Source organism: Neopsephotus bourkii, unplaced genomic scaffold, assembly GCF_033783945.1.
Source record: "Neopsephotus bourkii isolate Nb327-2 ecotype Australia unplaced genomic scaffold, CSIRO-AGI_Nbou_v1 NB_1154, whole genome shotgun sequence".
Taxonomy (NCBI): domain Eukaryota; kingdom Metazoa; phylum Chordata; class Aves; order Psittaciformes; family Psittacidae; genus Neopsephotus; species Neopsephotus bourkii.
Genome location: NW_026901640.1, coordinates 3,926,215 through 3,951,971, shown reverse-complemented (window position 1 = coordinate 3,951,971; position 25,757 = coordinate 3,926,215). Strand labels below are relative to the sequence as shown.

Below are 25,757 nucleotides of genomic sequence, written 5' to 3'. Positions count from 1 at the left end.
TGTGATTATTTTCTTTTGTGGAGTGCTTAGATACATATTAATGAGAATACACACAGTCTAAGCTGTATTTAGGTTAAAAAAAAGAAATCCAGCCTCACCACTCGACTCATATATCAAAATGTCAGTTACATAGGTACATGCCATACCTATTTGCCATGTGTCCTCATGGAAACACGTTGCCATAGCACTTCCTGCAGATTTTAATGCTGCCATAAGATGAGATCTTCAAACTGTTGAATAGGTATTTCCTTTTTCAGTCCTGAATGTATTCACCTAGACAGAACAAATACTGCAATGTTCTGTAAGGACTGGAAGGATAAGGGGGACCGCATCCCAGAGTTGTTTGGATTGTGTGATGTGAGCTCAGCCCTTTCTCTCCAGCTGATGAACAGATGGATTTTATCTTAGTTTAATAGCCTTTTCCTTTCAGTTTTATATGCATTGTAAAACAGCTATGCTCTCTTCTTCAATGTGAATGCACACAATTTGGAAATACAGTTGAGTGTATCCTAATCAAAGATTAGTTAAAATTTTAAAAGATTATCCCTGTGTTTTTCCCTTAATCAGGTTGAGCTGCTTCAGCAGACGGTTTCTGGAAGTAAAAAGTGTATTATCCCCGGGGTTTTTTCCTCCTCAAATTCAGGCCTGATGGTAACAGTCTGCTGTTAGCATTTCTCATTCCCATCTCCGCAGCTAAACTGGAGAATGTAAATATGCGTTCCATGTTTCCAAATCTGATCTAGCACATCTATGTATAACCAGCATACAAAAAAAGATAATTAAAAAAATAACGAATTCCTCAATCCTATTTCCTCAAAGATGTTTAGACTTAGACAAATTAGATACTGTGGTACCATTGACAAACCGGCTGTTCACTCTGAGCAAGTGTGGAAGCTGTGGAACATGATCAGATGAAGTATTTCTTTCGCAGGCTGGTTGAGGATTCATTCTTAAATGCAGAGTATAGAAATGTAAATTGATTTATGCACAAGGGAGTAATTATATCATCTGATCCACCTAAATTTCCCAGGTACTGTGACCCAACTATTTCACTATAAAAGATAGAGCCCTAGGACCTATGTTCTCGGCAGGAATAAGCAGTATTTCCCTGAACTGTGGAGGGTCTGCCAGACTAGCAATGAGAACACCACTCAAGTAATAAAGACATCTGCTTTTGTCAACCTTGACGCAGTCTGTAGCTGCCAGAAAATATTAAAGAAAAAATCAAAATGACTGTAGACTGAGCTTTGCAGGTCCTTGGTTCCATTACCCGCATGGCTGATATCTGAAACTCACTAACAAATATACAGATAAACCACTTCAAAATGTACACAAAAACCTTGTAATTTTGAGGCACTCTGTCCAGCAGGCCTTTAACTAAAAGCAAAACATCCATACTAAGCAGTCTACTTTATCACGTTCTGGCCTTTAAGTATTGGAATGCTTTTGCTGCGAGTCTAGCATGCTGGATTAAGTGGATTCTTGGCTACAGATCCACCTTTGTGCCTAAGGGAAATGGCAGAGATTAGATGCAAGCAGCAGTGAAACATTAAACTTGAAGATTCCCCATTACGCTTTCAGAATAACACTTGAGTTGCTTATAATAGCAGAGGGACTGCACAAATACTGCCCTTGTGGCACCTCTTGCTGTTTGTTCCTTTGAAAAATTAGCAGGCTGCGTGAGGTGAGGCATTTGGAAATAGAAATACAGAGGTAGGACACTTAAGCGAAACATTTTGCTTGGGTTCTTGTGTTGTTTTGGATTGATCTCAGTGTGGGACACACTGGTGTTTTAGGAAAGTCACACGTCCGATAGTAACTCTACCTGCTTTTTCACACTGCACCAACACAAAATGTCAGCTTTAGATGAAATTCTATCATCCCCACATTGTCTCTACCTGAGTATTTAGGATCCCCAAAGCAGTTTCTTTTTCAGATTAACCCCTTTTCCTCTCTAATTCTGCACTGCAGTGAGAGTCGTCATTGTGCTGTCAGCAGTGCTCCCTGCACAGCATTTGCTAGGAGATGGGAAGATGGACAGTTGAAGGCTTCACATCCCATCTCAGTATTTCCATCTGCATTGATGACATGATTAACTAGCTGCTTTTCCAGATATTTTAAAATCTTTAAAAATCATTAAATTGTGAGGTACAGTAACAGAAAATACAAATGGTACTAAGCCAGATAGATCACTTTAAGCTCTTTCATGAGTAGCAGCATCTCATTTTCACTTCCACATTTAGTTTTTGGCAGTTAAAGGTTCTCATCCCACTGTGTCCCATAAATTACTATGCTGGGACAGTTTTTGCAGTCTAGAACCTGTTTCAAATATGCTGTTCTCTTACAATGTCTCATTGATGTTTTCAGTTCATTAAGTAGATACATGAAAGAAAAATATCCTAGGTTTTAGAAATCCACAGTTCTGTTTCTGAAAATGACTGAGGCAATTAATCCAGTCATCTCCTTGCTTCTGTGGAAGCTTGAATAAGGGCTGAAGGATTTGGCTTTTAATTTATTTAAATAGGCAACTTAATTTACAAAGAAGCAGTGCTTCACAGCCATAGGGGTTATCAGTGATAAAATGAAAATAATAGCCTGGTTGGTGAAAATAAAATAATAAAATGATGAGACTCAGTTATTAGTTGGCATGTGTTAAAAGACTTGCTGTTCTGAACTTAGCCTGGTCTAAAAACAGTCTGTGGCCACTCATCTAAAATAAAAGACAACATCATACCTTATTCTGATCTTCTGGGAACTGGTTACTCATGGTTTATGTCCATAGAAGTGTTATCACATGATTTTGCTTATATCTCACAGTCTCATGGCTTCCGAGACGTGCAGCCTCCAGCTGTCACTCAAAATGCAGAAGGTGCTGAAATGAACCCTCGCAAACGGCCACGGAGAGAAGAGGAAAAGTAATTGAGATTCAAAAGTTGAATGTTAAAAAATGTGTGCTACAGAACAGTTGCATAGTCAACGTGCAACCAAAGGTAGCCTGAGACTCTAACTTAAATTCCTGCTCTGGATGTTATTTTAACATTTGTGTGGCAGAAAATTCCTTTGTGTATGGCATAATTTTATAATAAAAATTCTATGTTTTCTATAACAAGAGGCTTCAGTTCTTTTTTCTTTGGGGGGGGGGGAGAGATGGAGGATATAAGTTATTTTTACTCTGGGTAAAAGAGCAATGAAATGTGAGCATGTAGTAGAGTATATTTAATGACATAGGTCTTGACTACTCACCTGGTTTTATGTGTATCTGAATTTTAACAAGGTTTCATGTAGCAATCTGTTCACATGCCTCAGACCAGGGCAAAAGGCAGTGGAGCTGCTGATGGATGCTTGAAGATAAATACATGCTTAAAAGCTGTACCAGATGGGGGCATTAGCCCTTACCTGCCGCAAAGTCCTTGATCAAGGACAATCAAAGCACTGTTTTGAACTTCTCATTTATCTTTTAGTGGCAACAATAGAGACGAAAACCTAGATCTGAAGGACAAAAGATTTAATCCAGCATGGTAATTTTTGGCTTCTATCATAGTAAGAATATTTTATCATCAAGTTCAAACCAAACTGCTGCATAGCCCTTAAATTCCATGTTCATTCTTTACCAAAGCATTCACAGTGAGCTGCTGTAATCAGGATCTGTTTTGTTCATGGCTTTAATAAAGAGGAAACCCAGGCTGCTTAGACACCAGCAATAGATTAGCAGCTCCCAAATCTAAACCAAATAAAGGAATGAATGTACACTGAAAATACAGCATGGTTTTGTCCTTTCTAGTAAAAGAAAACAAATCGATCAGATTATTAGAGGGAAAGAGGTACTGCAATGCAAAATAGTAATTACTTCAATTATGAGAGGTGTTTGTCTGTACACATGCACACATATGACCCCTTTCTGGCACAGTGCTCGATACTGTTATATCTGAGGAAACTCAGCCAGCAAGCTAAATGGAGAACTCAAGTTGTGGGAGTCACTATCTTTAATTTATAATTTAGTAACACTAAGCTGCCTTTGCTTTGAAACAAAATTCAGTGCTGAATCTGAGTCACGAAACCTGTCTATTCAAAAAGCTGCAAAAAAAAAAAAAAAAGTGGCAGTGATTTCTGGATCATTATAGTGTTTAGATATAAATTACATAATAAAGTATTAAAAGGAAAAGTATTCAGCTGCCATGCAGCAACCCAGGCTGTGTCAAAATTTCAAACCTGTGAGTCAGGGAGAAGCTCTCAAGCAAGCATGACACAGAGGAAGAAAGGCAGTGGGATTTGTGACTCAGACAAACATTTCAATGCAGGAGACACAGGCAAACAAAAGGATCCTACCGCATGTGATGTCAGCAAACGCTCCATTTGGGAATAATAGCTTCCTACGTATTGCAGTGCAAGAAGGGGGAGCTAGCACAGTACACATGCCTAAGTAGCCACAAGGAAAACCATCCATTAAGAATGTTGTAGCAGGATTTTAAGAAGCACTGCTGGTTACTAGTGATAGCTGCTCTCCACTGTGTTTGATATTTATGGAAAAATCCATTTCTCTCCATTTACTGTGCTCTGATTAAATATCCTCAACACGTTCTTCCATGTCTGAGGAGAGTAAGGGCATGCCTCCAATATACTATTAATTTCAGCTGACTGTTGTTCTCTTATTTTGTTTGTAGTAGAGTAGCATCCAGAAGTCCCAGCTGAGATGCTGATCCTGTTATACCAAGATAAATCGTTTTGGCTGAGTGAATGTTACATCTTCCAGTATTCCAGGCATCATTATCAAACTAAAAAAACAGTATAGTTACTGGTGAACAGTGGGAGTTACAAAACATCCAGAGGAGACACCAGAGGCTCTCTATGCTGAGATTTATTTTTTTTTTGTATAGAAGTTATAATAAAAATCAGCTCTGCAGACCAGAACTAGAGAGAAAGATCTGTTGGTTGAGACAAAATCAGATTAAATGAGCCAGATTTTGTTCTCATCTGCTGGAGACAAGGAAGCTGTTCCAGGCTCAGAAATGAGTATAAAGAAAGAATTTCACCGTTGCCTCAACAATAAATCTTCTATGGCAAGTTGGTATTTTCTTACGTGTGCCTGGAACTCTTACATTTCACAGCATCAGTGCACAACAGTGAGTGGAATGAGAGAATTCTATGACTGCACAGAAAGTAAGATTCTGACTAGATGTCACAGAACTGAGTAAAAAATAAAACAGGTTGTTTGATTTGCTGCTTAAGTCCCAGTTTTCTGAAAGCCAAAAGCTTTAACTATCATGCTGAGTTTAGAATGATTCCATTTTGTATGGATGACATTTACTTGTGGTGTAAGATCCTGCTTTGTCACCAGAACAACACAGCATCTACCACAGGGCTCGCCAACAGGAAAATACTGCGGTCACAGTATCCTGCTTCTCAAGCCCAGACCATGCTTTGAAACTCTTCAGTTTGGACAGGGAAAATAACAATTTATTTCTTCCTGGTTTTATGTGTTCTGCCCCTTTCCATTATGAAACACTGAGAAACCAAAGAGCTTCCAACTAGAATAAATTTAAGAAAACATGGAGAAGAAATAGCTTAACATAAGGTAAGAAGATGTAGCCAAGGTCAAGTTCTGAAATCAGTCTTGTAGTGAACTCAATTATAGACTGGTTGGCTAATGTGGAAGGCAATTCAGCTGCTAACCTGGATGTTGAATACAGTGCTGAGAAAAGTACATTTAAAACATAACATTTATTTTTCTACTGAATTTAGTTATTTCGGGGCACTAAACTTAGAATCATTACTCTAAGGTATTTCATGGATTAACAACAGAGGTGAAATCCTTACTGCCTGCCTTTTTAACTCCATCCTTTTTCTGAACAAAAGAAGATATGTAAGTTGGAAAGAGAAATCATTGTGTTCCAGCTTCTCAGATTGTCTTTACCATCCTGGGGATCATAATTATTTAGAAACGCACACTACACTGTATTATACTGTTTTAACACATGCTAATTCTATATGAAATACATTTGATGAAGTTTTGAAATAGGGTTTGATGCTTTCTTGTCCTAAGACAGAGTACTATGAGGGAAATGGAATAAATAAAGCACTTACACTGCAGTAACATAAATATTACAACAGAATACATAGGGGAAATAATACTTTTTATGGGATGAGAACCAGGGAAGTTAACCTGCAATTCCCAAACCAGCTGATACGCAAGGGCCCTGGCTAAGAGTATACACACAGGAGGCTGGCTGCAGGGAAATGTGGCACCCGCTGATGGAGCTGGCAGTGCCTTAGGGCCGCCAAGCAGCCTGCCCAGGCCTCCTCCGCACCAGTCCTCCTCTCGACTTGAGGAACCAGTGCCAGCTGCTACCTGCTCCTTGGCTTCCCCTCTCCCTGGCTCACCAGGCTGTGTTCTCAATGTCTTGTGGCTTCCAGCCATAGTGTCATTTTGGATGATTAGGGTCAGGAGAGTTGGCTTCTTCCCTTGGCTACTGCAAGATCCTGCATTAATGTTCTATACTGAAGAATGAAATCACTGGGAACTGGCCCCCTTCCCAGTACTGAATTTTACCCATAAATGCACCCACTGTTAGATTGTAAGATACTGTCTTGCTTCCTACAAGCAAGAAATATTCATGCAATATCCACTATTTATTGAAGTCTAAGCTTTACACAGTTTTAACTATACCTGTAGAAATAATAAATGGTATTAAAAGCAATAGTTCAATCACTGCACAACCAGTAAAAATGTTGGATTATACACTGAAAGGATTCACAGAAAAGTATGTATTTTACTAATTGATTCTTCAAAAATTATAGCTAATATTGTTCATTACAAGAATTACTTGTCATTGATTTAAATAAAGCCAGAGAAGCATCACAATACTAAAAAAAATAAAAAATAAATCACATTTCAGTTTCAAACAATAAGGGGGAATATTTAAAACACAAAACATCTAGTGATGTATATGGGAAAGCAAAAAGGAATCTCTACAGACCTCAATAAATGGTTCTAATTGCATCTGGATGCTTTTCTCAAACATGCTGTTTGAATACTTGCTCAGTTTGGTATCTCACACTGCATTATTCTGGAGTTTGAAATTTATGACACGTGTACTTCTAATACTCTATTTAGTGTGAACCACTGCAATTTTAGCAGCACAGTTACAACTACATTAGTGACTCTTTTTGTATTATAGATGTTGATAAAATACAGTGTTTTGGACTCAAGAACAAGTCTCCTCAGCATGAAAATCATGCCTCTGAAGTCTAGCATGTCAATATGAGACTGTAACATAATTTGTGACACCGTTTTTGCTGTATTAACTTACTACACATTAGATGTAAATACTAAGGAATACATCACACCAATGTGTCTCTTTAAAAGTCTTTTTTTTTTTTTTTTACAATTAGCAAAAATTTTTGTGGCTAAATCATAGAATTTGAGACTGTCCACCCATTGAATACATATTTTAAAGTCTATGAATCCTACCATTCTATTTTATCTGTTCTCTTATAGCACATATATTACAAAAATAATAGACACAGCAGTGGTTGCTTTCTGGCACTCTTGTGACTGTTTTTTTTTAAATAATTGTAAAGATATTTCTAAGTACATGCCTGTAAAATTCAAGGTCTTGTGACTGGAGCAGAGTATCACAGAATCAGGGATCTAATCTGCAGTGAAATGATGAACAAGTAATTTAAAGTAAGTCCGTGGAAGAGCCAATACATTTTCAACCCCACTAGACACCTGCCTTAAATTTTGCTCTCATTGTAGGATGAACCTCACCTTCCACCCCAAAAGTGCAGAATATGCACTCACTGTTACACCCCTAGAACAGAATATAAATGGGATTGAAGCAGTACATCCTTTTGTATTGCCTCCTGTGAGCAGAAGTGATCTGCAGGCTCAGGAATTCCAGTAGTGTTACAGACAGTATGGTATGTGGGACTTCAGCCTCAGACGAAATGCATTGCAAAAGTGGAAAGTACAGAGGAAGGCCCTGGCACAGTAGCACTTCCAGCAAGCTCTTCTGTTGTTTGCTGATATCCAGGAGGTCTGTGCCCCTCATCTCTGTTTAGCAGTAAAAGGAAATTATGCCAGTGAAGAGTGACTGATTGCTGAAGTGGATCAGCCTTAATGAGAAGATACTGGACTCTGGTGTGCTCCTGCCTGCAGGATGATCTCATGATTTGACAACATCCAGACCACATTACTAAGTGTTATGTGGTCAGCTGTGTTTTGCTGCAGCAATCCCATGGGCACTAATCTACAAGCCCAGTTTGGTCAGTCAATCAAAGGTTTATCATGTAACAAACTTTGTTTTTCTTAATAAGAAACAAGGCATGTTGTGCTGTATCTGCTTTGACAGTGTTCCAGACCTGTTTAGTCCTTTTGAAGGGCTCAGCTTTTCATTAGCTCTTTCTTACACATGCTTTTCTTTAACAGATTTCCAAATCTAACGAAATAGACATGGATTAATATCCTGTTTCTCACTATTGCTATTCAAAGAACCACCTTTCCTAACCAGAGGTCTGAATGGAAGGCTGAAAATGGAATTTTCCTTTGGAATGGGACTGGAAATTTCCATGACAGCTGGGAAGTGGCATACAGGACTGAAATCCTGCGTTTTGCAATGGATTTGGATATTTCAGAAGAATCTTTGATTATTAAACTGGAAAAGCTGATCTGACCTTAAAAACTTTAAAAAATCCAAAACAAACAAAGAGTGAGAGTAAAAAAATAGAGAGAAGGACTTTGGTATTTAAGAACATCCTAATACAGCACTTACGGTAAAGGAGCCAGTAAAACTGTGGTAACAGAAGTTACTGTGCTTTTTAAAACTGCAGCTGAACAAAGACTGCACCTAAGAAATTCCTTTCAAATTCTTGCTGTCTTTACCCTTAAACAAGTGAAATTATTTTAGTGAATTGACCAATAATTGTCTCATTGAATTTGAGGAGACATAAAAAGAACAGGCCTATACAGTCACATTCACAAGGTGACCAATATCGATCATATGAATATATATAAAGAAGTGTATTCTCTTTCAAGAATATCCTGCAAGCATCATTTTGTGTATTATCTCATTTACAATTCTACATTCAACAGTAGATGTGCCTTCAAAGGGAGAACGGCCAAAGGCTTGGAAATACTTGCTTATCTGGTGGTTTCATCTGACCAGGAAAACAGAATATGGATTCTAAAACTACTTCTGGTTTATTGCAAAAGCCCTACTTTTTTAAAGAGATCACTTTAGAAAGGCAATTTATTTGCCATTGGGTTTTCCCATTACATTTTTTTTGTCTGGTGTTAGAGTGTATATCATAGGTATTTTAAGTATTGTCAAATCATTCTTAATGCCCCTACACGTTTTCTACTTGTCAGCCTACAGGAACCACTTCCAAAGGTTACAAAAAATTAAAAAGCACTTCTTTTGCACTCCATACAATTCAGGTCACCTCCCCAAGGCCTGCTCAAATCCTGCTTATTTCTCACCAGCAAAATGAAAAAGAGGAAGGCACCATTTTAAGGCTAAAATAAAACAGGTTTCATTTGAAACAGCCCTGTAAAACCTTCTTTAAAAAATAAAATGCAACATGATGGAGGCACACAGGATGCAAACACCTGTGTTTCCTTCTCAACTCAGGTCCTTCATTTGACAATACACTGCAATCCAGTAATTTTCAGAGTCAAAATTTTATGAATTGTGAGTTTATTCCATGCACATAACTTCATCTCATAGAAAGCATTCATACTGTACCCAGCAATTCGGAGTGCACTGAGGCATTCTGAATTTAACTTCCTGAGTTATTAAATACTAAAACCATTTCATAATAGCACCAAACACACCTGTCATAGATTAGTGATTTAGTTGATAGTACGTTGTATTTAGAGCTTCCTTTTCTGGACAGCAGTAACTAACAGCGTGGTTACCTCCTGTGGTAATTGCCCACCCCACTGTCTCCACTTCATGAAGCGATAGCAGGTTCCTGGCTGCCTAAGTTAGCCATACCACCCACAGCCACCGTATGTTCTACACTGCAGGTTAATAAGAACAGTTTTTCACCTTTCCCTCCCAGAAACAAATGTCAGCATGGCTTACAGCCATAAGCTCTTTATTTAATATTGAAGCAAAACAATACTAACTTGACCACGGTGCCAAAACTTGACAAAGTATCCAGAGTATAAAGTTCTACTCTATTTCATTTTAATTAGTGTCCTTTGCAATTAGACAAATGATGAAAAGCACATGGGGACTGCCAAGATGAATCAAGGACATCTGGTAACATTTTAACATGAAACAGAGTAGGTATGTCAGATGCTCTTATGTGCTGTTTGAAACAACTAAAAAAAAACAACAAACCACGATTAACAACAATTTAAGAAAAAGACTATCTAAAAGCTTTTGAATCTTTTCTTGGACAACCTTAATCACTGTTCACCACACAACACTAACGTGATCATATGTCTTGTTGAATTAGCTGTTACTTCCCTAAGATATTGTTATAATAGAATTTTTTAGAATTGAGATTATATTACACTAAGATTATCTGGATTATAGTTTCTTAGAAACTCCAACTGCCTCTGAATTACTAGTGAAAAGCTACTTATCATTAACTTAAAGCTGCTTTTTTGATACTTGCACTAATGCGCATTCTCGAGGCTTGTGACTCACTGATGATGTACACACAAACCCAAAAAAATAAAAACAAAATCCAGCAATGACATCATCAGCTGCAACTGTGGGTGATATCTTCAAAAAGAACTGCAGTGTTTTCTACCACTCAAACCCACCTGGCATTCCTGTAGAAATGAAAGTTACATTGAAAATATATAAATTGTATATATATATTGAAAGAAATTACTTGGATTCTTTCAGGACAAGCTACACAATTTTCCGTGGCTCTAATAGCTTTTGGCTGTGAAAGTCTAAGGCTAACTGTGACAATCACATTTTTAACTCTCAGGGCTTTTACTTATTCTCAAGATTGCGATGTGATCAGTAAATGCTGTTGCTGGAAATATTCTAAAATTAGTTTGGCTCTGAAATAACAATTCACCAAACGGAAGACAGATTTACAGCAGCACCTGACATACAGAGCTCATTACTATAATGCAGAGAACACGTTTCAGCAAGCTACTGTCCTGGTTACAATCCGTTAAAACATGAGAATATTTTTGCCCGCGGTTTGGCCATTTCTCAAGGTGTAGCTGACATTAAGGATACCACTGCCTCCCATGTGCACAAGCCATTTTAAATGCGTGGCAATTATACCTGTTGGTTGTTGGTATTTATGGACCTGGTAGCTCTGAAAATAGCTTTTCAGCAGCAATAAATAAAACAAGGCAAAACGCCTTTCACAAATGAAAGGCATTTATTAAACAGCAGTAGAGTATCAACTGCAGTTTTGTCTCCCACTGACTGGCTGTAACTTTAAGTTTCATTTGGTGTAGTATCTCCAGCTACTTACGAAAACACTCCAGCTATTTACCCCTTCACCAGAACACTGAATAGGTAGAGATAATGTAGTGTATCATTCATGAAACCATGTAACTACTCATATGGTGACCTCAGAAAATCACAGAGCGGTTTGGGTTGGAAGGGACCTTAAAGCTCATCCAGTTCCAACCCCTGCCACGGGCAGGGTCACCTTCCACTAGAGCAGGTCGCTCTAAGCCTCGGTGTCCAACCTGGCCTTGAACACTGCCAGGGATGGGGCAGCCACAGCTTCTCTGGGCACCGTGCGCCAGCGCCTCAGCACCCTCACAGTACGTGACAGGTTTACTGCTAAGTGCTGGAGGTCGGAAAATGCGACCCGCAGCTCCCCTTCCCACCCTTCACCGACCACAGCTCTTCGCAGAGGACATTCCTGCTGACATTCCCTACGTTTAATTGTCGCTTTCCCTCACGCTAACCCCCTCCGTTTTCCCAACCGCTCTTCACTCCGCCCAGCAGCGAGGAGAGGCCAGGCCGTGTCGGACCGCCCCCAGCCCCGCTTACCGTCCGGCCCCGTCCTGAACAGCGAGCGGGAGCCCGCGAAGGCGACACGGCGCCGGAAACGATGAGCGCAGGGAAATCCTGAGGCAGAGATTAAGTAACAGGGAATGTGCTCTCAGGTTTCCTTCGGGTTCCTGTGAGGAACCTACGCGTCTGGCTGCCTTCGCATGACTCATCACATCGGCGCGGCTGTCAGAGCGCCTAGCCTCCCCCCTTCAGCCTCCTCCCACCCCTTCTCCTCCCGCTCGGCTGCCGTCCTGTCCCGTTCAGTCCCACAGCTGCAGAGACTCCCCTCAACCTGCAGCCCGGACCCCTCAGCCCCCCTCAGCGCCGACCGCGCCTCCGAAGTGCGCGCACCCCCTCCCTCCCCCCACTTCGCGTCCCGCGGCGTGCGCGTCCTCGCGGGTCCGGCTCGGGTGCGCGCGCGCAGGCGGGAGGCGGCTGGCGGCGGGCAGGGAGCTCTCTGCGGGCGCAGTGCTGATCCGCCGGCGGGCGGCCGGGAATGCGAAGCAATGGCCGCGGGCGGCCCTGGCAGCGCGGAGGAGAAGAGCTACCGCCGCTTCCTCGAGCTGTTCTTGGGCGAGTTCCGAGGGCCCTTCGGGGTAGAGCCAGCGCCAGAGCCGGAACCAGAGCCGGAGCCGGAGCCGGCGCCAGCTGCCCCCCCCGCTGCCGACGCCGCTGCCGACGCCGCCGAGGAGCCGGGGGCAGAGGGAGAAGCGGGAACGGCCGCCGAGACGGAGGAAGGTGAGGGCGGCCAAGACAACGAGGGCGGCCAGAGCGACGTCGGCGAGCCTCAGCCGCCCGCCCCGCCGCCGCCTCCCCCGCCGCTGCCCTCGCTGCCCCGGCCGCTGTCGGAGTACATCACGGAGGAGGAGGTAGAGGGCGAGTGTCTGGACCTCTGCCTGCAGCAGCTCTACAAGTAGTGAGTGCCGGGCTGGGGAACCTCCCGCTCGCGGAAGGGATGAGAGGGAAGTGGGGTTGAGGGGACCTCCAGGCATGGGGCTGGGGGACACCCCCGTGTGGAGGGAGGCGGTTGCTGGGTGTGGGGCTGAGGGGATCCCTAACCCCCGTGGGAGGGGAGGGGTGGAGAGGGTGTGGGTTGAGGGAGACTGTTCTGTGAGGGCAGGGTGCTCGGGGAGGGGAAGATGCCCGAGGCAGGGAGTTGAGGACTTCAGAGTTGAGCTGCTCGGGATCAAAGCCTCCTGCTCTGTCCTGTTTCTCCCTGCCCAAAAGACGCCTCTGCTCTCTGCCCCCCTCCGTCCCTCTCACCGGGACAGGGAGGGAAGAAGCGAAGGGAATAGACGAGGGAGAGCCCCGAGCATCCATCTGGAGAGCAGCTTGCCTGGGGAGGGAGAGCGGTGGGGGGAATGTCTCACGCTCTGGTGCCAGAGCAGGAGGGGGGGTTGCCTGTGGTTGATTGTGCTGAGGCTTGAAATTGAAATGTACCCTGCGTGAAGGTTTGTAAATGGGGAAATCTCTGCCAAGAAAGAACAAGAGGCAAGGAAAGAGAGGCAGTCAGTCCCCTTTTCCCTCTAAAAAGAAAGAAAAGCCACATGGAGAAAACCACACCGTGTATTTTACAGACTAGGGAGAAAAAAGGAATGGAAAACCTTAGGAAAAAGCCTTAAGAGGAAGCTATCCATAATCATAGGGCTTTTTCTACCGTCAGATGGGGAAAGCCAGCTATATTCTGTTCTGTATGGAGGCAGTTTCCAGATCTGTGCTTTCTAAAGGCTGGTGTATAAAAAGAGGAAACAGATGGGATCTATTCCCTGTGTGAAAAGTCTGTGGACTCAAACCTAAAGATCAGCTACCAGTGCCTTGTATTGTGCTCAGCTTTGGCTTTGAAGGCTTGAAATAGAAATGGTTGTTAGTGGTGTTTCTTTAGGAACCTTTTTAAACTGATGCCACAGGAGGAGACAGATGAACCTGTGAAAATATGCACAGCACACCGGGGAGCTTTCTGCTATTGAGCTGATAATTGTAATGAGAGGTGTTACTCAGTCGCGAAAATAAATAAATAAAGAACCGGGTTTTACAACTGCACGGTCTGTTTCTATTCAATTCTCATCATCCCTCTGCGTTTGTGGACGATAGGGACAGCACGATGATAGCTGCAGAGGACAAAGCTCTCCTGTTCACACATGCTCACCCTGCTACCTTTGGAAAGCCTTTCTCTTGAGAACAGCAGCAGCACATTTCATAGGATGTGGTAGAGAGGAGAGAGGCAAGTCCCTTCTGCACATTTAGAACGTGTTTGGTTGTTGGTGTTTTTTATTTTAACAGACGTGTGAAATCAAAAGTCAGATGAGTGCAAAGTTTCAGACACAGAGCAGATTACTTTAAAATATTATTAAAAGTGTATCTATGAAATTATTTTGAACTTGAATTTCTCCCCTGTCCCCTTCTCTCTCTGTGTGGCCCGACATCTCAGGACAGGCACTCTGTATTCCACAGTTTCTGAGGTCCATATTAGTGGATGAAATTATTAAGCACTGAAGAACCCCAACAAAATCTCAAGACATTTTGAGAAGATTCTTTGTATAGAGATAGCTCTTGACAAGTTGTGGGGTTTGGGGTTTTATTTGTTTGTTTTTCGGCCTTTGTATAGATTTTTTTTGATGGCTTCTGAATTAAGCATCTCTTTGGCTTTGTTTATGGTGAAATCAATGCAGACTTCCATCTATAGGCACATGCATTATGAAGCAAAAAGCAGTATCTACCTCAAAATTAAGGGAGGAAGGGATTGTGTTGTAAGAAAATTGTTTTCCAAAGGCTTAAATATTTTGTCAGTGTATTGAAAATGTATTTTAAGCAGTAACTTAATCTTTTGACTGAAGATTGATAGACATTGATTTACATCTATGTAATTGCAAAATGTAAAATATTTTTAAAATATTATAAGCCAAATCTAGTAACTTTTAATACAGAGAGGTAAACTGAAATAGCTTTTCTTGAGTGATGGTGGGATCTGAGGTAAGTGCATGTACACAAAATTGGTCTTCAGATAAAAGTATTGTATTTTTAGCACATTCTCTGGTCACCAGAGAAACTTTAAACTGTCACAGGATTACAAACCAAGCAAAAGTGGAATGTCTTGCCTCTTTACAACTAAGGGCTTCGCTGGTCAGATGATCCTGGAGATGGGAAACTTCAGGCATATGAGTGAAGCTACTCTAGAGCCAAATGGCTATGATAGTGTTTAAAAAAACCCCAAACAAAACACATGAAAGCTCCTGTGAAGGGGGATATTTTATTGGTATGTCATTAGCAAGAAAGTCTGTATTGTAAAGGCATGTTTTCTGTAACTGTAACTATATATTAGTCAAATGACTGGTTTGCATTATATGTAGCATGAGGATAAAACCCATTACTGTGGAAAATGCAACAGCTGTTTTTCAGCTATTTTAAGCACCCAGCTTTAGTTTTGTTTGAGGGAGGTAAGACCATCTCAGAAATGAGAACATACTGCCAATCATGAAAGAACACAATAGTTTTCTGCCACTGTGTAGGTCAGTGTCAAAGAATTGCTATTTACAAGATTTTTCCTGCTGTTTTCTGAAAGACTCATGTTCCCCTTTGAGATTTCCAGTTCCTGGTTTCTTTCTATAGACAACATATGCTTGGAAAATTAGATTAGTGTAATCTTTGTATCTGTCTAAATGCCACAAAATGTATAATGTGTACTTTCTTGGTGCTCCTCAACAGAATAAAACTCATCAATAGGATTTAGGTTAGAGGAAAGAAATAATTAAAAAAAAGAATAACACTGGAACATTGGCTGAGAGCTTGAAAGTTCATTTTGTGGTTATCTTCTGTAACATGTTGTTCAAGGGAAAGCTATGTAATTTAAATAGTTTCTATGTAGAAATAATAAATACTAAAGACTACATCTGTTAAATATGTTTCCATTGATTCAGAGTAGACCTCATTTCTGACTTAGTTTGAAGGAAGAAGTTACTATCTTGATGTAGTGAAGTTATATATCATGCTCTGTTCTTCTCTTCCTACTGATACTTTTATTAAATCAAACGTGTTTAAAAAGCTGGTTCTTGACAAGACATCTGAAAAACCAATCCACAAATATGTCGTTGCTAAGAGAGGAGAGGGCCAGACTTAGTTAAATAGCGCACCCATAGTGCACAAATTTCCCTGTAGAAATGAAGTAATCTGAGAAATTCAGTTGCATATTGTGCTTGCTTTTCTTTTTCTCTCCTTTTTATTTCCCAGGCTTTGATGGTACTATATATAGTTGGTATCATTAACAGGCTCAAGTTTACATTCAGGGATTTTGGTGGTACAATATTTTGCTTTCAAGTATTCATTTAGAAACATCTTTAGCAAGCTTTAGAAAGTGGACCTGTTGCTCCAGTGTTGAGATTTGCAAAAGATGGTAAGTAAAATAAAAATAAGATTTAATGTTATGTCATCTCAAGTGCTTAACTAAGGTGCTGATGACAACATGATTATTTTGGGGACAGCACAAATCTTATTTTGACTTGGAACATGAAAGGAAAAACTTTGAAGCCCTGCACTTTTAGATTACTTTGCAGAATACTCTGCAGCATTCACTGAATATCATAGATCCGAACTTTCAGACTTAAAATGCAATATTTGAAGTAAGATTTTTTTAATTAATTGTTTCTTTGTTTTAAAGAGAAGAAATATTTTTGTTTAGGTTTATGTATTCCCCCCAGTGTTGCTATGAAAAGTAAAACAATGTAGGCTCAACCTTTTAACACTGAAATTATGTAAAATATGGGCAGTAAAAAAGAATGGAATTTTAGGCCCTCAACTTGCAGTTTTAAGCTAAAGAGGAAGAACTTTTAGTGGTCCTTTATGTGAGCAGAAATCTTTTTTTATAAAGTAAGCTCTTAACTTGAAAAGAATGTTTCTCCTGCTGTCTCCGTCATTGATGAGTGAAGAGACTGTATCCCCCCTTTACAAAGCAGTTGTGCAAGTTTTTAACTTGCTTTCTTAACCCCTATTGTATGAAAGCTGGCATTGTTGTCACTGTAAATTGAAATTCCTATATTATGCTAGATTAGCTTTCTCAACACCATATTAAATAGGCTGTGATGTTTTACTTTTTTATAATGTGTCTTTTATCACCTATTCTGTTGATTGCAGTCTCAAAGCCCTTTTAGGAAATATAATTAACTACTTGCCATGTCTAATATTAATCAGAAGGACCAACAAAAAAGAAATACCACTTTTATTAAGATGGTACTTGTTTCATCATCTTTTACGAGGTTTTACAACGGCCTGTGCTCACAAGAAATGACTTGAGTAGCTATTGGCTGCACCTGTTTTGGGAATTTCTAATGGTTAATGGGGAGATTTGACAAAGACCATTAAAATTCCCACCCCCGGCTCTGCTGATGATTTGGTTCTACACCTTGGCTTGGTCCAGGGAAACAGCACAAATTTTATGGCTGAGGAAGGGGAGGGGAAGTGGGACAAGTTGTAGCTGCAGCATCTCACTGGAGCCCCCTCCAAAATTAGGAACCTCTTCCTGAGGATAGTTACTGAGCTAGAAACAGTGGCCTGGAGTCCTGGAGGCTCATTAGTGAACATCAGGCTCTGCTGCTAAGGTGTAGAGCCTGGGGATTACAGCTGCTAATGTCGGTGTCCTTAGACCCAGGGGTCCAGAAATCATAGTGCTTCTCTGTAAAGAACTTCTAAATCATCTGATAGAAGCATATGCAGAAAGGTGGGAGAACTTCAGTATTGGGTGACATGGTTTAGTGTGAGGTGTCCCTGCCCATGGCAGGGGGGTTGGAACTAGATGATCTTAAGGTCCTTCTCAGTGCTAACTATTCCATGACTCTATGATTGTTATTAATGCCTTATTACGCTTTAAAAGAACCTGCTACGAAATTCAACCCATGTATTGGATGATGGTGGTGTCAGAGCATAGAGATGAGCACATTTGCGCACATTAGAGTGGAAATCATTATAATCTACAAATAGGTGGTATTTAATGATAACCATTTTCAAAGCACAACTAATGGTCTACACAGTGAGAGATTCTTTACGTTGCTTTTAAGGCATATTCAGTTCACGCTCCCACGCTTTTAAGAACACTGAATCAAATCAAATATTTTGATACTCCTGTTAAAAAAAGATTATCAGCTAAAACGAGCTATTTAAATTGCAGATTTGCTTTTTGTAATGGTTAACATATATGGTGACATTTCAAAACTTACTAATTTATGATTAAAAGGATGCTGAATTTTTCAAGTGCAATGGTGACTAGGCTGGGAAGTTGCTTTATATAGCATTAAAAACTCATTCTTAGTGAACAGATTATGGAAATATATTCATTCTAGTGCTCTTATTCCAATGAATGTTGCTAGTAGTACAACAAATTAAAGGGAATTAATTTTGTTAGGAGCTTTTTGCACTGAGATTTTTTTGACCCAAGAGCAACTTGGAGAGATTCTACTACTCCTAGTGAAGCTGTTGGCTTTTGCATGCAAACTGATTGAAGAATTAGATCTGTGCTAACATGTTCTTTTTTTGGACCTTATATAACCACTGTTGAAACTAGACTGAGTTACCAAGAAAGAATGTATATGTGAATTTTACTTGTGGTATCTTATAAGATACTAAAATCCCTTTGATTAGCTGAAATCTTACTTGCCATCTTGTAGAACTATTTTTGACTTTCTATTTTGAATGTGATGAGCATGTTAGCCTCCATTCCTTGAGAGAGTTTGTGTAGTGAGTCTTCTTTTTTTGCACAAAACACTTTGCCTAGAATATTTTTATCCTTAAAATTCCTCATTGCAATTACCTTAAACAATGGTGGAGTATTTCTCCACCTGTAATTTGAAGAAAAGGTAGTCTACTCTGTCACAGAAGGTATCTACTCTTCTCACAGAATATTAAAAAAAAATACATTTTTATGGATGCTAAGTTCAAACTTTTAATTTGCTTTGCAATGTGTTAGTAGAAGTTTCAGTGCCTTGACTGCTTTGTCACTGGTGTGTGCTCTCATTCATTTTTCGTTGTCTTGCTAAATTGCTTCCAAGATCACATTAAAAGCAAAAGCAACAGGGCATGTAGTACACAGATAATGAGAGTTCTGTTTATTCCTGTATTTGATGTCACTCTGAAATAATTTGTGGCTGTTCTACACCATTTTCTTTCTTCACATTGTTTGGCGCATAAGGCTTTCCATTTTGTTTTCTCCTAGAACATATTCTCACTGACTAGGAAAGGTGTGTGATAAATGAGATGAAATGGAGTTAGTGCTTTAGAACATGAGATGTTCTTTGAACCATGCTGCAAGACTGTCTTATGCAATGCAGTCACGATTACGTAATGTAAATGGTTATTAAAATAAATGTGTCATGGACAAAATGTGTCCATGAGGTGTTAGGAACCTGTGACGTGTTACTGAACTGGAAATAGCCATTGCTACATATTAGAGTGTAGGTCCTCATCTTTGGTGTAGCTGAAATCAAGCACTAAAATAATATTCTGGATTTCTCTTGTTATAATATATTAGTGATTAGATAAGATGAATTGTGGCTGAAGATTGTGGACCTGTGTTACAGAAACATTTCTGCTGTGCCTTTATACTTCATGAGTAAATATTGCCGCCTTTAATAAGACATTTTATGAAAAGGGAATAATCAGAGTCATAAATCAGAACTGCATGGGAAAGAGCTGCCCTTGGGTACTTCAATAATTAATACAGCAGTTAAACGAGTTAACTTGATTGCAGGATTCCCTCAGTTTATGTTTATAGTGGATGGAAAACAGCTAAAGGCAACTAATGATCAAGTAACTGAACCAGCATTTTAAGCCGCAGTACTGCTCACCGGTCCTGATCTCAGCATGCAAGCAGTTGAAAAGTTTGATATTTTTTGCTGGTAGCACAGGATTAAAAAGTTGACTGGTATACTTTGATCATGGGGAAATGTGCTTGGATGCTGACAAGTCTGAACTGAGAAACATTTGTGCTTTATTGTAGCTGTAATTACAATAAAAGTAATACTGGATTATTTGGGTAAATTGTGGGTATCTCCTTAATTTTCTCAGAGGATATGATTTTGAAACTATTTTTGCTGCCCTTTTATGATCCAGTAAAGTCTGTCAAGTTGTACCTAAAGTTTTTTTCAAGTTTGGTTTCTTTTGCTTTTCATTTACAAGAAAGAATTTGAGTACTTTCTCTCACTTGAGAACATGATTTTTTTTCCATAGGCTCTGTACTTCCATCATGATGTAACTAAAAATAGAAGCAGTGTATAAAAATAGGCCTTGGCATTTTAACTTCTTGGCACTGTCTCTAGTGCTGTTCCTTTCACCTCGGGCTATGACCTTCTTGCTGAGGTTCAAAAATCTGAAATGAATGTGGTAAATTATTCCTCATTAGTGTTATGAACACTGTACTCTGCATGTTGTATTAATTACCTTCTAGAATGATTCTTTCACTTCCAGTCCTACCTTGAAGTTACAGAAGGCTGAAATCCCCATGGTCTGGTTGAGAATTTAACAAATAGTTATGTGGGATGTTTTTCTGTTTCTCAAAAGAGAGGTAATGAAAGGTAACGAAATTTGTTGTTCTGTGTATACCAGCTTTGCATGCAGTGTAAAGCTGCATGTAAACAGCTTTTTCTCAATTAGACATTGGTTAATTACTTTTTAGTAACATTTATCAATGCTATTTATATCATAGTATTGATAAAGCTCATAATACAGTTATTTTTTAATAAGATATTTGGTTTATTAGTTTATAAAAGATCACCTGAAAATTAAGGGAAACATTCAGTTCCTAATGGAATGTCGGAGTCCAGTTAAGATCAGTGGAAAACTATCTAAAATTCCCTCCAAGTAAGCTAGTGTGAACTAATGGCACACACTTACATATACAGCATGATACATATTTAAAAATAAAGCTTTTTAACACCTTTTCTGATAATTAGTGTCATTCTGTTTAAGTCATCTAGTTGTTGTGTTTGAGGCAAATCTGTATATATAAGAGTCCCTATATTTAAAGAGTCTATGCTCTCTGCTGTCTTACCTGTTTCTTTTTGAAAAACTGTGTAAAAACCTAAGTGGTAGCTAATGAGAAGTGGGAAGCTGAATATGTCTAGAGATTGGGAGGAGCATTATTGTTTGGGGAACAGGTATGCCTTCTGTGTACAGAGCATTGGTGCATTGGGTTGTTCTTAGTTCTGCTTTCTTAGATAGTTTGGGTTTAGCACCTCACAAAATGTAGTTGGTGCAATTCACATTCACTTTGGTTCTGCAAGTGCTGATGCTGTTTACAACATACCATAGGGTCATATATAAAACAGGAGACATTCAGAAAGCAATGCACTCAATATCTTGTCTGGCTTTTTTAAAATAAAGTGTTCTTAAAAGCACCTTAAAAAAAAGGTGTTCTATTTCTATTCATGTAATTCTATATGAAATAGATATAAAAGGGGGTTATTTTTTGGTTTTGGTTCTGAGAAAATTGCCACCCGAAACGGCGATAACAAAAAACATCTGTTGAGGAAGTACACGAAGAAAAAGGAAAACACTTTGAGGAAGTCTGCTTTATGTTTGTAAAGGTATGAAAAGCAGCTAGTCATGAAATAATAAAACAGAAAGAGGAAGAAAGAATTAAATAGTGTCACAACCTAAATGACCCACCCATGTTCCTTCCATTCATTTCTTAGAGAATCATTGTCTGTGAAATGAGTCTGCAATATAGAGAAACCCATCAAAGTTTTCTACAAACCGTTTTATTGTGTCAAACTTCCTAAACTGAAAGCTGCTTATGTACTGTTTTCACACTTCCTTTGACATCATTGCAAGATATTAGGGGCTATATTGTTACTTATAAGTTAGAGAAAGCTCTGGTACTTCCTCATGCTTTTGCTTTCATGTAGACTTGCTGTTAATATCTTGTTACCAGTTAGAGATGCTTTTCAGGGGGCTGCTTTCAGGATTCACTCAAAAGGGGTTTTGGAAAGACTGAGAAAAAATTCAACTGTCTCCTTTTAGTGTTGAAAAAGGAGTAGCACCTATTTTGCCCGTGGCCACCTACCAGATAGAAAACATTCAGAGTTGTTAAATCAGGAAAACACTTTTTTTTCTCTTTTCCTCCCCCCCCCCTTTTTTTTTTTTATAAGGCCTGCTTATATGTGGGAGTAAACCCCAAATTTCTGTAGGCTGGGAAAAAAATTAGGTTTGTTTACATTAACAAGCAAATGGTAGCCTAAGATCATATAGTATTTTAAATACTGTGTGCCAGCAGAATGTTTTCCTTATTTTCCAATATGCTCGCTACTGCAAAAAAAAAAGGTAAAAATGCAGTATCTTCATGTTATTCTGGTAGCCTTGTGGTGTGTTCTATAATGGGATCTTGTGGGATTTTGCTTTGGTGGGCATCAGAGAGTTGTGTTAGTACTTACAGGAAAATAAGGATTCAGAGAGTTCACTAGAAAAGAAGATTGCTGCAAAATTGATCTTGTGAAGATAGTCAAGATAATTGAACAGAGAAAGTCGGGGTAGCTATTTCACTAGAAGCAGTGCCACAGAATTGTGTCTAGCTGAAGTGTCTGTCTAGGCTCTTGAAATACATTCTACAGGAACTTGTATTTACTTTTCTTAGTTGTTCATTTCGGGTGACAAAACAATGTTATCCACTGGAGCAGTAGGGAACAGGAGCTGCTAGTCTCACTTAGAGCAAGGTTAAGTGACATGATAAAAATTATTACAGTGAGAAGTCTAAAATAGCTGCCCTTGTAGTAATACTGGTAGCAACTATAAACGTGGAAAGTTTCAGGAAAATGCCAAGCTCTAGACAATGTGTATGGAAGTTAATTCACATTTTGTGCATTTCAGGAGCTTCCAAGGAAGTTTGGGCTAAATGAAAAGGCGCAGGATACAACCCTCATAACATTTCTACTTTTAATTCCAGGAGTAAACTAACACATCCTGTTGTTTCATAACCCCTTATGTTTCAGAACTGCATTAATTAATTTACTCTATATTTATCCTTCTTTTTCAGGAAGATCATCTGTTTTACTTTTCTATGAATAAGGAGGGATAAATACATAGGCAGGAGCAGGAGGTTGGAAGAAATCTATAGGAAAGAAACAAAGAGCAAGTCAGTCTTGATTAAAAGTAAACATGAAGAAAATTCCTCTCCACTTAAGAAAATCCTTATTCTTCTTAGTCTTTTCTCCCTACCCTCTGAAGTAAACCACAAAGTACTACGAAACTTGCCATCAACTAGCACAAATTGGCATCAAGGGATGAAACTGTCCTTCAAAACCATAATTTCCAGTGGTTCCTTTGAGCCACAATTTCATTCACTGGACAGTTGTTGATTTTTTTTTTTTCCTTGGGTTCTTATCTGTAAGAAAAGGTTGGGTGTGATTCACTGCAGTGATTGAGCCTATGCTGTTACACCCTCTGGGATGCTTCTGAGCTATTACTCTGTCAGGTAAAATGTGGACCTTTTTCAAATAGACATAATGTAATGAAAACCTGTGATATCTTTCAAAAGATGAAATGTCTTTAAAAAACCATAAAAAAGACTATTGAAGTTTCACTGCTATAAGTAATCATTTGCCTTTCACATTTTTTTGTGAGTAAACAAATGGATTTTCTAGACTGCTCTTGAGAGAGGGGTTTTTTGTTGGTTTTTTTTTTCAACTGTGATATCCAAATTCTTACCTTTAAATATTTGCATTTGACGTTGATGGGTACTTTGAAGCTTCAGAATTCCTCCAAGTCTGAGTAATGTACTTTTTTTCATCACTTGAACCCTGAAAACCAGTTCTTCAGGGAGATAGATGATAGAATCTGTAAGAGAGGAAATCTAAGTGAGGTTTTTTTCCAACATACATAGAAGTCACCTATTAACACTTTAAGAATAAAGGTACAGAATGAGAAAATGTAATAAACAGAGTGTCAAATGAAAATAATAATTAAAAAATACTGTGAGAGTGATTAGACTGTGTGAAACATGAGGTCAGCTGAAGTGCTGTTAACAGGAATTGCTATGAGCATGCATGTTAGCATGCTTACTCCTCGAGTCGGTTACCTACTAACTTCATACCTAATGGGCTGTATTTAAACATGTGAGTGAAATGTTCATTGAAATTTATAACCTAATCAGTTCCATTTAAAGTCTGGATTGCTGAAATCGATGGAAGCTAAAAGGCTGATGTCCCTTTTCTTTCTCCAAGGTGAAGAGCTGTATGTTCTATCTGGATTCCTTGGTGAAAATGGCACCTATGTTCACTTAATCTAATTGTCAAATGTTGCTATACTGCAACAGCTTTAATGTTATTACTATGTATTTACAGAATTGTCATCTTTCATAGGTTCCACCATGCTCTTTTATCAGTGTTACTTCCATGGCAAAGAAAGCTTGACAAAGTAAACAGATGCTCCACATTTTGTTCAACTGATGTTTCTGTGTTGAAACCAGCTATAGATGCTATTATACTTCTAGGAGCCCTTTGAAAAGATAAGTCTATCATTCTCTGTCAGTTTCTCCTTGTGATATTTTACTGTTTTATAAATGGAAAATATGATTTTATCTTAGTTTAGAAGTCTCATAAAAACCAGAAGTATATTGATGTAGCAAGCTGCCCAAGAAACTGGTGCTAATGAACTTTAGTTCCTGCTTGTTAGAGATGGTGAGAACAATGTACTTAGTTTCGAAGGTCAAAGACAGCAACTAATCTACTAATTCCAGCCCCCCAAATGCATAATTTTAGATGGAATTGGTAATTAATAGATTTATTCTTCCTATGTAAGATGAATTGGTAATTTTTAAATTTGTTCTGTCTAGATTGTAAGAGATCTGGTACTCTGCTTGCTATTAGCATTTCAGTGTGGAGTGGTATGTTGACTTGACATCAAAATAAGGAATTTGCATCTGTATTAAGTATGTTTGTAACTCTGCAAATTGCATGTTTCAGCCCATATGTTTGGATATCCTGTATAAGAAGGCATTTTCCAAGTACTCTTTTGCTCTGCAGATTCATCTGTTTCCCCCACTTTCCGAATGCAAACATAGTTTATACGTCTGTTGTGTGAATACACTTAATTGTATGAGGATGATGCTACTCTGTATTTGTTTGTAAAGGTTAATTATTAATTTGTAATCTGAGTAAAACAAAAATATACACATGGTAAGGCAATATATTTTTAAACCAGCACTGGTAGCTACATACACAGTTGATTAATTTCACTGTAATTTTTGCTGTTGCTTTCTGTGCATAGTTATAAAACCATTGCAGTACTATCCATGAAAACAGTAGAGACTACTACTGTTAGTATGAGTAGAAAATAAAAGCTGCTAGTCTCAGTGCAAGGTTAAGTGACATGATAAACACATTTTACAGTGAGGTCGCTACCCTTATTGTAATACTGGTGGGAAGAACAAAACGGGAAGTTTCTTCAAAATGGCAACATAAAGCACTTTAGGAAGTGTTACCCTTGATATCATGCTTGAAAATATCTTTCAGATTACTTTATCTCTGCAAATTGTTGCCCAGGCCACGGTGTTTAGTAAAAAAGAAGCATGTAAATACCCAGCCCAGATCCTGTCTACAACAGCTTTTACCTATAGCTAGGAAATTAAACAAGCTTGCCCATGTTTACCAGTAAGATCAAATTAGCTTCCTTAGTTAAAAATAACATGCTTGTAGGCATACTAAAAAATGTGAAATCGGTTAATTGGCATCTTGTGATGATTTGCTTTGTTTTGAATGAAGCATGCAGGAAAATTCTGACAAAGGATAAAGTTTTCCT

At 39.0% G+C, this 25,757-nt stretch overlaps 2 protein-coding genes and 1 long non-coding RNA gene across 9 annotated transcripts in view; 2 read left to right on the top strand and 1 right to left on the bottom strand.

Moving 5' to 3' along the window:
- RAD51C (RAD51 paralog C) overlaps positions 1-3,109 on the top strand; it is a 144,955-nt gene extending 141,846 nt beyond the window's left edge. For 5 of the 6 annotated variants that reach the window (XM_061363584.1, XM_061363587.1, XM_061363586.1 and 2 more), the window contains one exon: positions 2,818-3,109. In XM_061363584.1, coding sequence (XP_061219568.1) covers positions 2,818-2,876 — 59 coding nt within the window. In that variant the 3' untranslated portion in view covers positions 2,877-3,109. The remainder of the gene's footprint in view (positions 1-2,817) is intronic. The other variant, XR_009726955.1, reaches the window with a different exon arrangement.
- Positions 116-12,108, bottom strand: LOC133217808 (uncharacterized). Of its 2 annotated transcripts, XR_009726962.1 has the most exons (4): positions 11,985-12,108; positions 3,397-3,489; positions 2,735-2,884; positions 116-273 (listed from the first exon to the last, which is right to left on the bottom strand). It is a non-coding gene; the product is annotated as an uncharacterized LOC133217808 (long non-coding RNA). The 2 variants fall into 2 exon arrangements; XR_009726961.1 differs by lacking the exon at positions 11,985-12,108 and having other exon boundaries at positions 3,397-6,870.
- PPM1E (protein phosphatase, Mg2+/Mn2+ dependent 1E) overlaps positions 12,072-25,757 on the top strand; it is a 67,529-nt gene continuing 53,843 nt past the window's right edge. The window contains exon 1 of the mRNA XM_061363571.1: positions 12,072-12,903. Within this exon, the coding sequence (XP_061219555.1) occupies positions 12,149-12,903 (755 nt within the window). The 5' untranslated portion in view covers positions 12,072-12,148. The remainder of the gene's footprint in view (positions 12,904-25,757) is intronic.